The following is a 13,164-nucleotide window of genomic DNA, read 5'->3' as shown; positions in this document are numbered from 1 at the left end:
CTAGTGTTCAAGACAGTGTTTTTAAATGGGATATGTGATAATTGTTTGCACAAATGGCTGTGTTTATACTACTTTAGAACTAATCAGAAAAGTTGAAACCAAATAAATTTAGTTTTTGACCAAATCCCAACAACAAAAGTGCAATTTTGGTCAAAGTGTTTATTTCGCCGTTGTGCAGAGACTAGATAATAATCTGGGTATATCTCAAACATTGCTTTGGATACAAAATTAGAATTTAAAACAAGTGCATAATTGCATTTTCACACTGGGTGTGCATTTGCTTCTTTGTGCCAGCATTATGCAACCAACATCTGTGCTTTACAAATAAATTAGCAACCAGTGGTTTTTGTTTTAAGGTTAGATTTTTGTAATTAGTTTTTCTCGTTCATACTGGAGGAAGTGGTGATTGACACCTTGGCTTTTTATAAACGCTTTTTGTTGCTGCTGTAAAAGTGGCTTCTTACAATTGTCATGAAAAATACCTGATCGATGTATAGCAGTGCATTTTTTTATGAAGTAGATGTGTATTACAAAAAAACTGCCACAACACAAGTATGTGATGGTTGTGTGACAGAGACCGAAAAAGTTGTGATTGTACATTGGCATGGTATGTTTCCTGTAGGTGGTGGTTGTAACGGATTATGCAGAAGGAGAGCTATTTCAGATCTTGGAAGATGATGGAAACCTTCCTGAAGAGCAGGTAATATCAGTGTCGTAATGCTAATATCACGGGAATTATGTATTGGCACTGCACATTGGTTATGGTCTCGATGACCTAATGATACAAGTTAATTTTGCAGGTCCGTGAGATTGCATGTCAGCTGGTCTCTGCATTATATTATCTACACTCTCATCGCATCCTTCATCGGGACATGAAGCCTCAAAACATACTGCTCGGAAAAGGAGGGGTTGTCAAGCTCTGTGATTTTGGGTCAGTATTAAAACTTTCACTACATTTATGTGGCCATCTGTGTTTCTAGAATATATACTTTTGACTATTACTGTACATTTATGTATACAGTCTAGCATTTTGTTTAAAGTTTAGTTTTTGACATATTAAACGTACAGGTCTTTACAGACAGCATATATTACTCGTAATGACAAAGGCAAATAACACTTTAGAATACTTTTATAAAAAGTGATCCATGTCAGTCAGAATATCAATCGGGATGAAAGGCATGATACACACACACCGCCTCACTGTTTCCTTGGTGCTTACCTGATTTATTGCAGAAGGGCTTAAGAGACTCGGAGTCTCAAGAGTGCTCATGGATCATTTATGGCATCTGAGCAATTTTTTTGGAGAGTTCTGACATGTTATTGAAAAAAGATTTCATCTTACCTGTTTCTGCTGTTTTGGCAGGTTTGCCCGGGCCATGAGCATCAATACCCTTGTACTGACCTCCATTAAAGGAACGCCATTGTACATGTCTCCTGAGTTGGTGGAGGAGAAGCCATATGACCATACAGCTGACCTTTGGTCCATGGGTTGTATCCTCTACGAGCTCTTTGTTGGCACGCCACCATTCTACACCAACAGCATTTTTCAACTGGTCAGCCTCATCATCAAAGATCCTGTCAAGTGGCCTAAGAACATGAGCGCAGAGTTCAGGGTAAGTTATTTTTTACTCTAAAATCATGTTTTGAATGAATCTGGGCACTGTGGTATAGAGGGCACATGTTGCTAAAAAAACATTGGCGTGCTTTAATAGCATTGGTTTTACAATATTCACTTAAATGTTTGTTTCAGAACTTCTTGCAAGGATTGCTGACAAAGGAACCGAAATTACGTCTTTCCTGGCCAGCACTCCTTCACCACCCATTTGTGGCTGGAAAAGTTATTGGTATGGTTGCTGCTTACATTTTTTGCGAATAAGATGAGGGACTTGTTTATTGTGAAGTAAATTAAACATTTCCTAATACTTTAGTTGAACAGTTTGAGATGAGCAATAATTAAACTTCGGTCAGAAATAACCGCAAACCCTTATTATATGTTGCAGGGACAGGAATCGGTAACTGCATGCATTGTGATGTGTGTGATGTCCCTTTCTCTATTTGCATGTAACTCACCCTGCTTTGCCATACGGTACAGAATGAATGCTGCATGCAATATACTGCATGCAAAACATAATATCAAGGTCAATTACAAGTGGTGGAGATGGTCTCATAGTGCCAAGTCATGCTTTAGAAAACATTCTGTATAATAAGAGCCAAATCTGTATGTTTGTATGCAAGTGTTGGTCTTTGTCTGGAAAAAATATCCTATATCACTCCACCATATTAACTGAATGAGGTGCTCTATGATCTATAGATTCAGCAAGTTAGTTGTATTATAAAACGCTATTACCTTTTCCATCATAAGTCGACTTATTGGCCCCAATACTACTTATCCACTCTGCCATTTTTAAGAGTGCGGCATATGATGTAATCCCCACAACCACATTTCAAAATCATACAAACCGATAGGTGTGTTCCATTGGGAAGAGGTGATTGTGCTTATGGGGAGCTATTGAAAATCAACTAGCTTGCTACTATATTAGTTTAAACTGGTAAGTCTGACGAGGGTTCAGGCGAGTGTCACGTCACCCCGTCCATAGGAGAGGCTGCCCACAAGTAATACATAATATCATACATAATACATGCGATATGATGTAGGAAACTGGTCAACTCATTGGTCTAAGAATTGTAAATACTGCATAGAAAACACTGTAGAGGTATTTAATTAACTAAAATATATATACTTAAAACTGCATTTGAATTTTCTATTCACGTAATTGCTATTAGTGTTGTCATATAACTTGGGGAATTTTCTCCAAATACATATATTTTGAATTGATTATAAACTCGGGCCCATACCTCAAAGAGCGGGTCTGGCAGTTCACCAGCTTTGGTGCAAGTGTAGTGTATGTCAACTGAGGCGCACACACACTGTTGTTGGAGGCAACGCGTTTATTAAACAATTCACTATACACCGGATTCTGTTGCTAAGTGTGGCTAACTTCCCTATGCTGCTCACTATGTGTGTTAACTAGCTTGATCCCTGAACGAGCCCTGAATCCCCCTCCCTTGCTGTATCAAGGACGGCGCCCCCGCTTCCGGCCACGTGTCCTTAACTCCTCCAATCGAGGACACCGCTTCAGGTCACGTGCGCTTGACTCCTCCAATCGGGCACCGCTTCCGGCCACGTGCCCTTAGCTCGTCCAATCGGGGCACCCGGCACTCCTCTAGCACTGGCTGGCGCGACCCACAGAGACATCTGACTGTGTCTCTACATTACCCCCCCCCCCCCCTTTACAAAATTTCAGCCGACCCGGCTGTGAAACCCCAAATGGAAAGAGCAGAGGAGAAAAATTTCCAACAACCCAAAAAAAAACCTCCTAGTCTCACAGCCAATTTCACAGCAAGGCGCGGCCCCCAATGTAACGTGAACGGTAAGTGTAACAATAACCCCGACCGACGCGCCCCAACGACACAAAACAAGAGCCATGAGATAAAGAAGAAGGGACGGCAATCTCAAGGGGTGATCAATCCCCCCCGGCAGCCAGTCCTGTCCCACCGCCATACACATGCCTTCCCCCCCCCCCCCCCCCATGAGCACAGGATGGGGCCGGGTCCGCCCCCGGCTTCCCCCCGGCTCGCGAGCGAGACTGCCAACCGATGGTGTGCGTGAATGGCGGCGTGCTGGCGAGAGTTAACGAAAGCGGCCAGTTTTCAAGCGCGTGTGACAAGGCTGGCCCGAGGCCCAAGGCCCGAGGCCCGCGGCCCCTCTCCAGGTGGCGAAGGAAGAGGCCGCTCGACCAGAGAGGAAAGACCCGACAATGGTTGTCCGCCCCTGACTTGCGCCGAAACCGGCAACAAGTTCGGCGGCTCCCCAGACCTCAGTAGCTGGGACCCTGAGGGAGAAGAGGCGAAGCATCTCTGAGGCATCGTTCCTGTGGACGCACGCCCCGGCTCGTCGGGCACACCGGACACACAGCCCCCAGGGATTTGAGATGATGAATGAGCTTTGTCCGGCGGACAAAACGGTTTGAGGCGCGACACATGAACAAACTAGCGCCTTCGACCGAATTGTATGCGGACGCTTTGTGGGCTTTTTACCTCGACGATCTCCACAGGCCCCCGCCATGGTTTGTAGAGCTTAGGAGACGTCCCTACGGGAACCTGGGGCCAATGAAGCCACGCTCTATCCCCAACTGCCCATTTGGTCCCAGTCTCCCAGGCACCCACCTGCCGCTCGTTGGCAGCTTGCTTCAAGGCTGAGTTCCAATGGGAGGCCTCCCTAGCCTCCGATAGGCGCTCTAGGGGAACCCGTACGGAGTTGGGAAGTTTCTTTTGAGCCAGATCCGGATTTAGCTGTGCGTCAATGGGCGAATCTTTCTCCCTCCCATACATAAGAAAAAAAGGCGAGTAGCCTGTGGACGCATGGGGGGACAATCTATATGCGGCCAGGACCCCTGGAACATGCAAGTCCTAGTCGGTCTGTTCGTTAACCTGATGGCATAGCATGGATGTGAACGTCCTATGTAGGCGCTCCACCATGCCATCGGTCTGCGGATTATAGGGTGAGGTGCGGATCTTTTTAGTGCCCAATAGGTCACACACCTCCTTAAGTAGTTTTGACGAAACATTTCTGCCCTGGTCCGTAAGGAGTCGTTCTGGAGCCCCCTTATTCAGAACGTACCCGTGGAGAAAGGCATCCGTAATGATGGCTGCCGACTGGTCCGGCACCGGCCAGGCCATCGCCCACCAAGAAAGATACACTACCCCCACGAGCAGATACTTGTTACCCCGCTGGTTGGCGGGAAACAGACCCAGCATATCGAGCGCGACGAGTTCATTCATCCACGATACATGAATGGATTGGAGAGGGGGGCATGCCAATTTCGGCACATGCAGTGCATCCTCTAAGCACATTTTGGACGTCCGCCGTCATGCGGGGCCATAAGAAATTCAGGCGGTGGGTGGACAGGGTTTTTGCGACCCCTGAAATGCGTAAGACGTCCATGCGTTGCCTAAGCCAACCTCCCCCGCAGGATGGTGCAAACTACGACGTTATACTTTAGTAATTATGCGTCCCAGCGCATGAGGAGGCCCCCTCTCAGAATGACTGTGGCTAACGGTCGTCAATTGTCACCCTCTGCGGAGTCACGAACCCGGCGTCTGATGGCTAACAATGAGGCGTCCTCGGCCTGGAGTCACCCCCACTCGGAGTTGGAGAGACCGAGCGTGTGGTCACATGTGTCAGCTGTGTCCGTGTGCGTGACATCGGCCGCAGCGACGATCTCTCGGGGCGGAGCTGAATTGGCGGGTTTGCACTGTCCCGCCCCCGATGTACACGCGCACTCTTCACCGGTTGGCAGACGTGACAATGCGTCAGCATTCGAGTGGCGGACGCCCTTTCTATACGAGACTTCAAATGCATAGTCCTGAAAGACCTCGAGCCAATGGGACAGCTGGCCGGACGGCTGCTCAACACGCAGTGTGTACTGCAAGGCTGCGTGGTCTGATCGCACCTGGAATTTCCACCCATAGAGGTGTAATGGGTTCCGGAGACACTTGTAGAGGTAACTTCTTTATTACAATACAACACTCCATTCAGTCCTCATTACAGCCTAGGTACACAGCTTAGATACACTACTCGGGCTACGCTCTGGTCCTCCGGCTACAACTACCCTAGGGGAGGCTATCTGACCCGACTGAGCCAAGGTGCGGGTCTGGACTCTGGCTTCCTCAGAACTCGCCCTTACAAGGACGTAGAGCCGGGAGTTCCAGAGTCCCACCACTGGCCCTCACAGCGTCCCTGCCCTTACAAGAACAAGCGGGACGAGGGGGTCCAGGGTCCTAAGATGGCTGGTCTTGGGTCTTGAGCTACAACTGGCCCTGATCGGCCAGGGAGCTGCCCTTTTATGCCTTGTCCCCCACGAGGGGTGGGGTTGTGTGCGCCCCCAGATATCCCACAGAGCACACACAGCCCCCCCCCGTTGGTGGCGCCAAGGGGCTTAAGCGTCTGGGTTGCCTGGGATCCTAGCGCCTGGCGCCGACGGCTTATCTGCCTAGGGTCCCAGAGCCCCCAGCAGCCCCTCCCCTCTTATGTCACTACAGAGGTATGGCCGGTACTGCTGAACAAATAAACAATCGCCAGAAACTCATGGCGCGTAACGCGATAGTGTTGCTCGGCCGTAGAAAACACCCTACTGCCGTATGCGACCACACGCTTTACTCCGTCCAACATCTGTGACAAAACGGCGCCAATACCAGTATTGCCAGTGTCAGTCTCAAGGACGAAAGGCAAAGAAAAATTGGGGTACCAAAGGGGAGGCGCGTTGACCAGGCTTTTGCGCAGCGCGGCAAACGCGGCCTCCTCCGCCCCCCACCGAAATTTCTGGCTTATGGCCGTGAGGACATGGAGCGGCTTTGCGATCGTGGCGAACCCGGGGATGAAGCGTCGGTAATAAGAGGCAAACCCGACAAAACTACGTACCTCACCCGCCGACTTGGGGGTTGGCCCCATGCGAACGCACGCAGTTTTGTCAGGGTCCGTCGAAATCCCGGATTTGACGACGATATGGCCTAGGTATTTGACCGATCTCTACAGGTATTTGACCGATCTCTGCAGCACTTCTGCGGCTTAAACTTCAAGTTAGCAGCCCGAATTTGGGGAAAACAGCCTGCCACCTCTGAAGGTGCTCTTCGAACGTGCGTCCAAACACGATGACATCGTCGAGATAAATCAAACACGCATTCCATTGTAGGCCCGCTAGCACTAGCTCCATCAGCCGTTGGAATGTGATTGGGGCTGAGTGCAATCCCATCGGGAGCCGATCGAACTCAAAAAGACCCTGGAGCGTGTGCAATGCAGTCTTTGGCCAAGAGCTGTCATCTATGGGCAACTGCCAAAATCCCGACATCAAATCCAGCGTGGAGAAAAACCGCGCCCCTGACAACGCGTCTAACGAGTCATCCGTCCGCGGGAGCGGGTACACATCCGCCACAGAGACTTTGTTGAGTCTACGGAAGTCCACGCAGAACCTCAAACTACCGTCCTGTTTCTTTACAAGAACGATGGGCGCACCCCATGGACTGTTGGAGGGAGCGATAATGTCTGCGGCCAGTATTTCATCCACCGCGCAGCGCACATGGTCCTTCTCCGCGGGACTCAGGCGGTACGGGTTTTGACGAATAGGGCCCGAATTTCCCGTGTCAATGTGATGGTGCAATAAAGGCGTGCAGCCAATGTCGAATTTGGATTTACTAAATACATCGCCAAATTCCGATAAGAGCGCACGCAGCTCGAGCCTCTGTGTTTCAGACAGGTCCTTGCTCTCGGAACAGAGCGTGTTTACCCATGCCTCGTCAACGTCCTCACCCTGCCCCGCAGCCGCTGAAACACCTATATTCCCACCGTTTTTATAAACGTCACCTGCGGCCGACGCATGAGCTAAGACAGTGCCCTCTTGAATCACCGACGTGTCTGGACCGACATTCAGGACCTGAATAAAAGGTTGCAACCAAAGTCTGCGCATAAACCAAATTTTGTGTGTGAAACCGCCCTGGTGGAGGGAACCATTAACAACCCGTGCGAAGCCGTTTTGCAATCTAGGTGCTTTTTAAACCGCAAGGGGATCAGCATCTGCGCCCCGGAGAGAAATTTAACCGTTTGGTTTGCCATGGCAGGGACCGAAACGTTCACTGTGCGAAACAAAGTTGGTGATGACAAGAAAGCCATGCGGCGGCCCGACGGCAACTTAATGCAGCCCTGATCCACGAGGATTTTGCATGGATCCTTGCTCCACATATTTCTTTTAAGGCAACTTATACATCCAGTGGGCTGCATACAGCTCTATAAAGAAGTCGCATGCACTTATCATACCACACAGCATCTTGCATGCAGCTCGTACCTCATTGTACTGCATGGTCTAACAAAGAATTTATAATAATTTCAGTGGCAATTGCTCACCTAAGTTCAAGGTTATCCATTCAATATTATTTTATTCTCCACTACCACCATAAAGTATCCCTTATGAGTGTGGAATTGAGTATATGCTTAATGTGACAAACATTTTCTTACTAAAGTTTGATCAAATTGCAGTGTTGGATGACGTCTCTGCCGAGGAAACAAATCCACTGACGGAGGACCTCAGCCCTGAACTTCAGGCACAAAAAGAAAAACAGGCAGCAGAACTGGCACCTACCAGTGGGCAGTCAAAGATTCTACGCAAGGCACGGCAAAAGATGGCAGAAGTAGCAAAGAACAAGGTGGTTAAATTAGGATGCATTTCTCACCCCAAATGGTTACTTTTGAAAAATGTTATCATTTCAAGAAATTGATGGTTACACTTATTTTTTCTTTTCAATGCTAATAGCAGGAAAAAGATAATCAATGTGGAAACGCACCTCAAAGACAACGAGGTGTTTTGGAGGAAAAGGCTTCTTCACACAGTGCATTAGCCTCTAAACATAAATCAATGGCCAAACAAGCTGTAAGTTCTGCTGCCACTTTAGCTGTGAAGCAGGTTGGTGATGCAAGAAAGGATGATTGGCAAATGGAAAATAGGCCACCCACACCAAAGTAAGTGCACACATTGGTATTCTGTTGAGAAGTTTTGTTTCCAGAATAAATATTTATTTTTGGTTAACATTTTGAATCATCAGCAGTGTTTAAACGATTTAAAAACAATTCTAGTGTGCTTGCCAAAAGTGAAATCCAGACAAAATCATTTATATTCAACAGTCATTATGCTTTGCAGTTTCAAATGTAAAATCTTGTTATTTTTAACTTGCAAATTTGCAAAGATATCTCTGTTTGAAAGATGATCATGCAAAAAAGTGTAATATCTGTTTTCAAAGATAGTCATGTAAAAAGTATGAATCGCTTTTTTTTTCTAGGGTAGATCGAATTGGTGCTGATTACGCAAAAGAATTTCCAGAGGTGGAGGTCGGAAGCCGTACCCTAACGCGGCAGAACCCCAGCGCCGTGCCAGGACGTGCCAACGGAAGCATCGACAATGTAGACCTTGACAATGAGGTACACGGTTACAAGCAGAGCTTTGTTACACTTGCTTTTTTTTTCCTTATTCGTAATGCAAACATTTATTGAGAATTTTACATAATGTGCATCTCCATAGCATAACCTATTAAACACGTACAAGTTATATTTGTTTGTGTAGTAGGCCTAACATATTACACCAATGCACTTGTAGAAGAGTAGTGTGATGACGTCATGTCATGGGCGCTGTAAGGAGACACCTTCGAGAACAGGGGCGGGTCCGAGTGAAGGGGAGGAGCCGCCCGAGGGGTACTTAAGGGGGACCCCGTGACGAAGGCGTGGTCGTTGTGGGAGCCCGGAGTGTGAGTCGGCTGAAGGAGGTCTCTCCCGCTCGTGACCGGACGGTGTTGGCTGAACCGCCGTCCGGGGTCGACGAGTGGGAGAACCGAAGAGATAGCCGAGAGTAGGGCTCGAAGGAGTCTGTGAGAATCGGCTGAGAGTGAGTGGGGCTCTTCTTTCCTCGGCCGGGCGGTGTTGAATGAACCCCCGTCCCGGCCCGAGTGAGAGAGTCAAAGGGATAGCCGAGGTTAGGACGAGTTGAGCTTGGGGGTCCATGGGAAGGACCGAGTATAGAGAACACCTACCCCTGGTGTGAGCCGAGTGTTTAAACTGTGTTAATAAACGGCGAAAGCCCTTATAAGAAGTTCCGTCTCCGCGTGGTTATACGACGCAACACACTTATATGTTATACAATTAATACATTAATTTATGGATTCAAAATAAACATAAGGTTGTCTTGTGCCAATCCATCGGCCACAAACACAGCACTTGTCCTTCACAATGTTGTGCAAAATCACGAATATTGGGACCATTTAGAGCTTTGTTTTAAATTAAGCTATCACATTATTGCTTTGTGTGCACAGACTTGTAGTTGTGGTACTATACCAATTGGCAAAAATCATGTTCAGTCCACTTTCGTTTTTTTCTCACATACATATTAATCAGTGTGCTGAGTCCTGGTTGATGGTAATTGAATTTGATTGGGCCCAGTGTGAAACACCTTGAATATATTGTTTTTGGACGGCTGGATGGCTCAAAATAACATTGACCCCATTGAGGTAATGTTTGTAAGGACCTATTATGACCCCTACTATGTTGACATTGGAGTATGTTAATAATGCCATAGGCATCACAGTTTAATATGACCATTTTAAATAGTGAAACATCCTACATCCATGTGAACAAGTCAGTGGTGTAATATTATTCAATAACATTGAATCACACTTTATGTGATTCATACGTTAAAGCTATGTTTTTATTTGGATTGCACGGTTTTGCTTTACACAATACAGATATGAGCTTAATAAGCAAAGACCTAGAAAGTGGATATTCCACTACATTTTTTAAATTTCTTCACACAGTCTCTTGTATCTTATTGTCTTCTTGGACAAAGGTGCTTATAATAATTACTGTTTTCGCAGGAGATGGACAGCGATGACGAGTGGCAGCATTTCATTGAAGCGACGGATCCTACCAACCTACAGTTGACCACTCCCATGACACTTTTGTCAGATGCTGAGTTTTTGACTCGCATTCGAGCCAGGCTGAGAGACTCATCCACTCAGGTAATTTAACACGTTCCTTCGGAGTGGGCAGGTAGGAACTTGGTTGGACAGCGCATTTGTGCGATTCGTGTCATGCGGCGCAAGCTGCGTGGGGCGGCGCGTCACGTGGTGCTGAGTCCGCCCGAAGCGCTCTATGAAATACAAATCGAGGGCGTGGCTATGCACGACAGACAGACAGACAAATAATCCCTGGTGGGCAGTGTGGAACTGTAAACACGTGTATTAGTTTGTTGAGCTGTTATTTATTTGTGTTAGCTCTGTTCATAATAGTAACATTACATTATTATTTAGTTCCATATATGTGCTTTTGTTTTCAAGCGTCTATGCAGATCATATCTGTCACGTTTTACTTCAAAAAATATTTAGAAATATTGGATACATACAGATGGTGATTTTACTACTAACATATAAACAATATATTTACTGTACTAATTTCACTATGCCCTTACCTTTGTTTATTACATCATGTTAGCATCAACAATGCATTACAATTAGAATATCAGCATGAATCTCAGTATGCAATAACGAGGTAACGGCGTATTAGGCAGTAGATATAAACGTGCATAAATTAATTTTGTATTTTTTATTATTTGTGCTGGCTTGTGTTCAGGTTTTAGATGGTATGCTGGAGGGAGCATCCAGACTGCGTCCTGTGCTCCATGTCATTACAAACCTGTTAGCCACTAAGTGTGACTCAGAGCTGCTGTACACATTCTGTTGCTCTCTCGAGCTTCCACATCACTCCCTCATGCTGCTGGAGCAGATCTTGGCCAGTACAAGTGTGCGACAAGTACATAATGCATCTTCACTTTCAGCTTTTACGTAACTCGCTATGCAGTCGTGATGGACGGCATGATGCTATTTTCGTAAATCCCAGAGAAATTGATGCCTTCATTGACCCTGTGATTATATGAACTAATTTCATGATTAGATGCCTGCTGCTCTTGCAACAATGTCATATCCTATCCCTAAACAATTACGTTGTTTAAATACAGTGTTTACGTGAACAATCTAAACTCTTGCAACATCCAAGAAATAAATTGCCGTTTTATGCATGCAGTATTAAAAGAGCATTATGCGTGTGTTGTATTTGTGCATTTGTTCATGTATGGTTTTCTATCATCTTCCAGCAACCCTGGTGTCTAGCTGTCCTGTTAGACCTAATCGCATTACTCATTGCTTACTTTGCCAGTGATTTCAACACTAATCCAAATATATGTTCAGAGAGGTAAGCCGTTTAAAAAAATATCATATCACTTCAACCTTTTTTGCAACATGTCATTTGGAAGGAACTCCATTTATTGTAAACTGTTTGTGGCGTAATTTTTTTTTAAATCGAAACGTAATTTTTACTTTAGTATTGTTTTTTGTTAATCATGTATTTGTTGGAGACTCAAAGTACTATTAAAGTATCTTTAAAGTATGTTAAATGCTTTGTTGATAATACGAATACTATTTTTGTATGTCTTATTTTCGATTTGTCAAGGAGAAAGATTTTCTCTCGCTAATTTTGCACATTTAAAGCTGTATTTGCAATCGTTAACTTGTTTTGTTTTCCCTCAACCTCCGTGATATCCTCTTATGTTGCAGTTATGAGAGATTTGGAAAGTCTGCTGAAGAGTACATTAAAATATTGCAGAAGCTGATGAATCAGTCTATCGACACTGATCTTCGCCTCACAGAACAAGCCATGCTAGTACGAATATTTCTACTCTGTAATTGTATATGATATATGCCTTTTCTTTGCTGTCACATAGATTTAAAGGCATCTATATTGACTTTCTCTATAATTATTCTCTTGACTCAATTGAAGACTCAAGGGCATAGGGTATAGGCTAATACAATGCAGGTAATTCAGTAAGTAAAATTGCCCGTCTAATTCTGAAACCTTTTGTTGATTTTTTTTCTCCCTACACATAGTGCCTGGTGTACCTGTGCGAGGGTATGGATGCAAACTCATCACCCGTGTCTGCAGAGTTTTACTCCAGTTTGCTTTCCAACAACTCCGCTCTCATTCAGATTCTGCTCTATGGTACTCGAACTCAACCAGTTGTGCAGAAAAAAATAGGTTTGCCATTTTACACAGATATAATATATACACAAACATATACGCATTCCAAAGAATCGCAAACCAACTCTCCAATAAACAGCAGTTTGAATGCTAAATATTATTAGTATTTTACAATGCAACCACTTCATTAAAAACGTTTTAAACCAAATATTGAAAAATACCATTGTTGTTGTAGGATTAATATTTGAATAAAAATTTGTATATTGCCTACTTTCACAGCACAAGTTGACACAGTGGCAGTAAGAATGCATTTGTTATTAAATGCGAGGGGTATTATTAAAATATAAGGCATACACAAACATAAATGCTTTGTATTCTCATTACATGAAAAAATTACTTAACTGGTTATTCATTAGAATGTGGTTATCTGGCTTTTTTCAGCAAGGCCGCTATCCTTTTCTGTGCACTTGTGTTAACAGTGTGACCACAGGTAGAATTGCATCACTGTGAAAGGGTTCACGAGCATCGCAATCATTTGTGAA

At 45.2% G+C, this 13,164-nt stretch overlaps 1 protein-coding gene across 1 annotated transcript in view; it reads left to right on the top strand.

Moving 5' to 3' along the window:
* STK36 (serine/threonine kinase 36) overlaps positions 1-13,164 on the top strand; it is a 32,280-nt gene that overhangs the window by 644 nt on the left and 18,472 nt on the right. The window contains exons 3-14 of the mRNA XM_078857606.1: positions 623-700; positions 801-931; positions 1,364-1,613; positions 1,751-1,844; positions 8,090-8,256; positions 8,364-8,569; positions 8,887-9,025; positions 10,468-10,611; positions 11,222-11,401; positions 11,742-11,839; positions 12,202-12,307; positions 12,532-12,679. Coding sequence (XP_078713732.1) covers positions 623-700; positions 801-931; positions 1,364-1,613; positions 1,751-1,844; positions 8,090-8,256; positions 8,364-8,569; positions 8,887-9,025; positions 10,468-10,611; positions 11,222-11,401; positions 11,742-11,839; positions 12,202-12,307; positions 12,532-12,679 — 1,741 coding nt within the window. The remainder of the gene's footprint in view (positions 1-622; positions 701-800; positions 932-1,363; positions 1,614-1,750; positions 1,845-8,089; positions 8,257-8,363; positions 8,570-8,886; positions 9,026-10,467; positions 10,612-11,221; positions 11,402-11,741; positions 11,840-12,201; positions 12,308-12,531; positions 12,680-13,164) is intronic.

The sequence above is a fragment of the Lampetra fluviatilis genome, chromosome 6, assembly GCF_964198595.1.
Source record: "Lampetra fluviatilis chromosome 6, kcLamFluv1.1, whole genome shotgun sequence".
NCBI lineage: Eukaryota > Metazoa > Chordata > Hyperoartia > Petromyzontiformes > Petromyzontidae > Lampetra > Lampetra fluviatilis.
The sequence above is the reverse complement of the archived record's forward strand: the minus strand, read 5'-3'. Positions and strand labels throughout refer to the sequence as shown.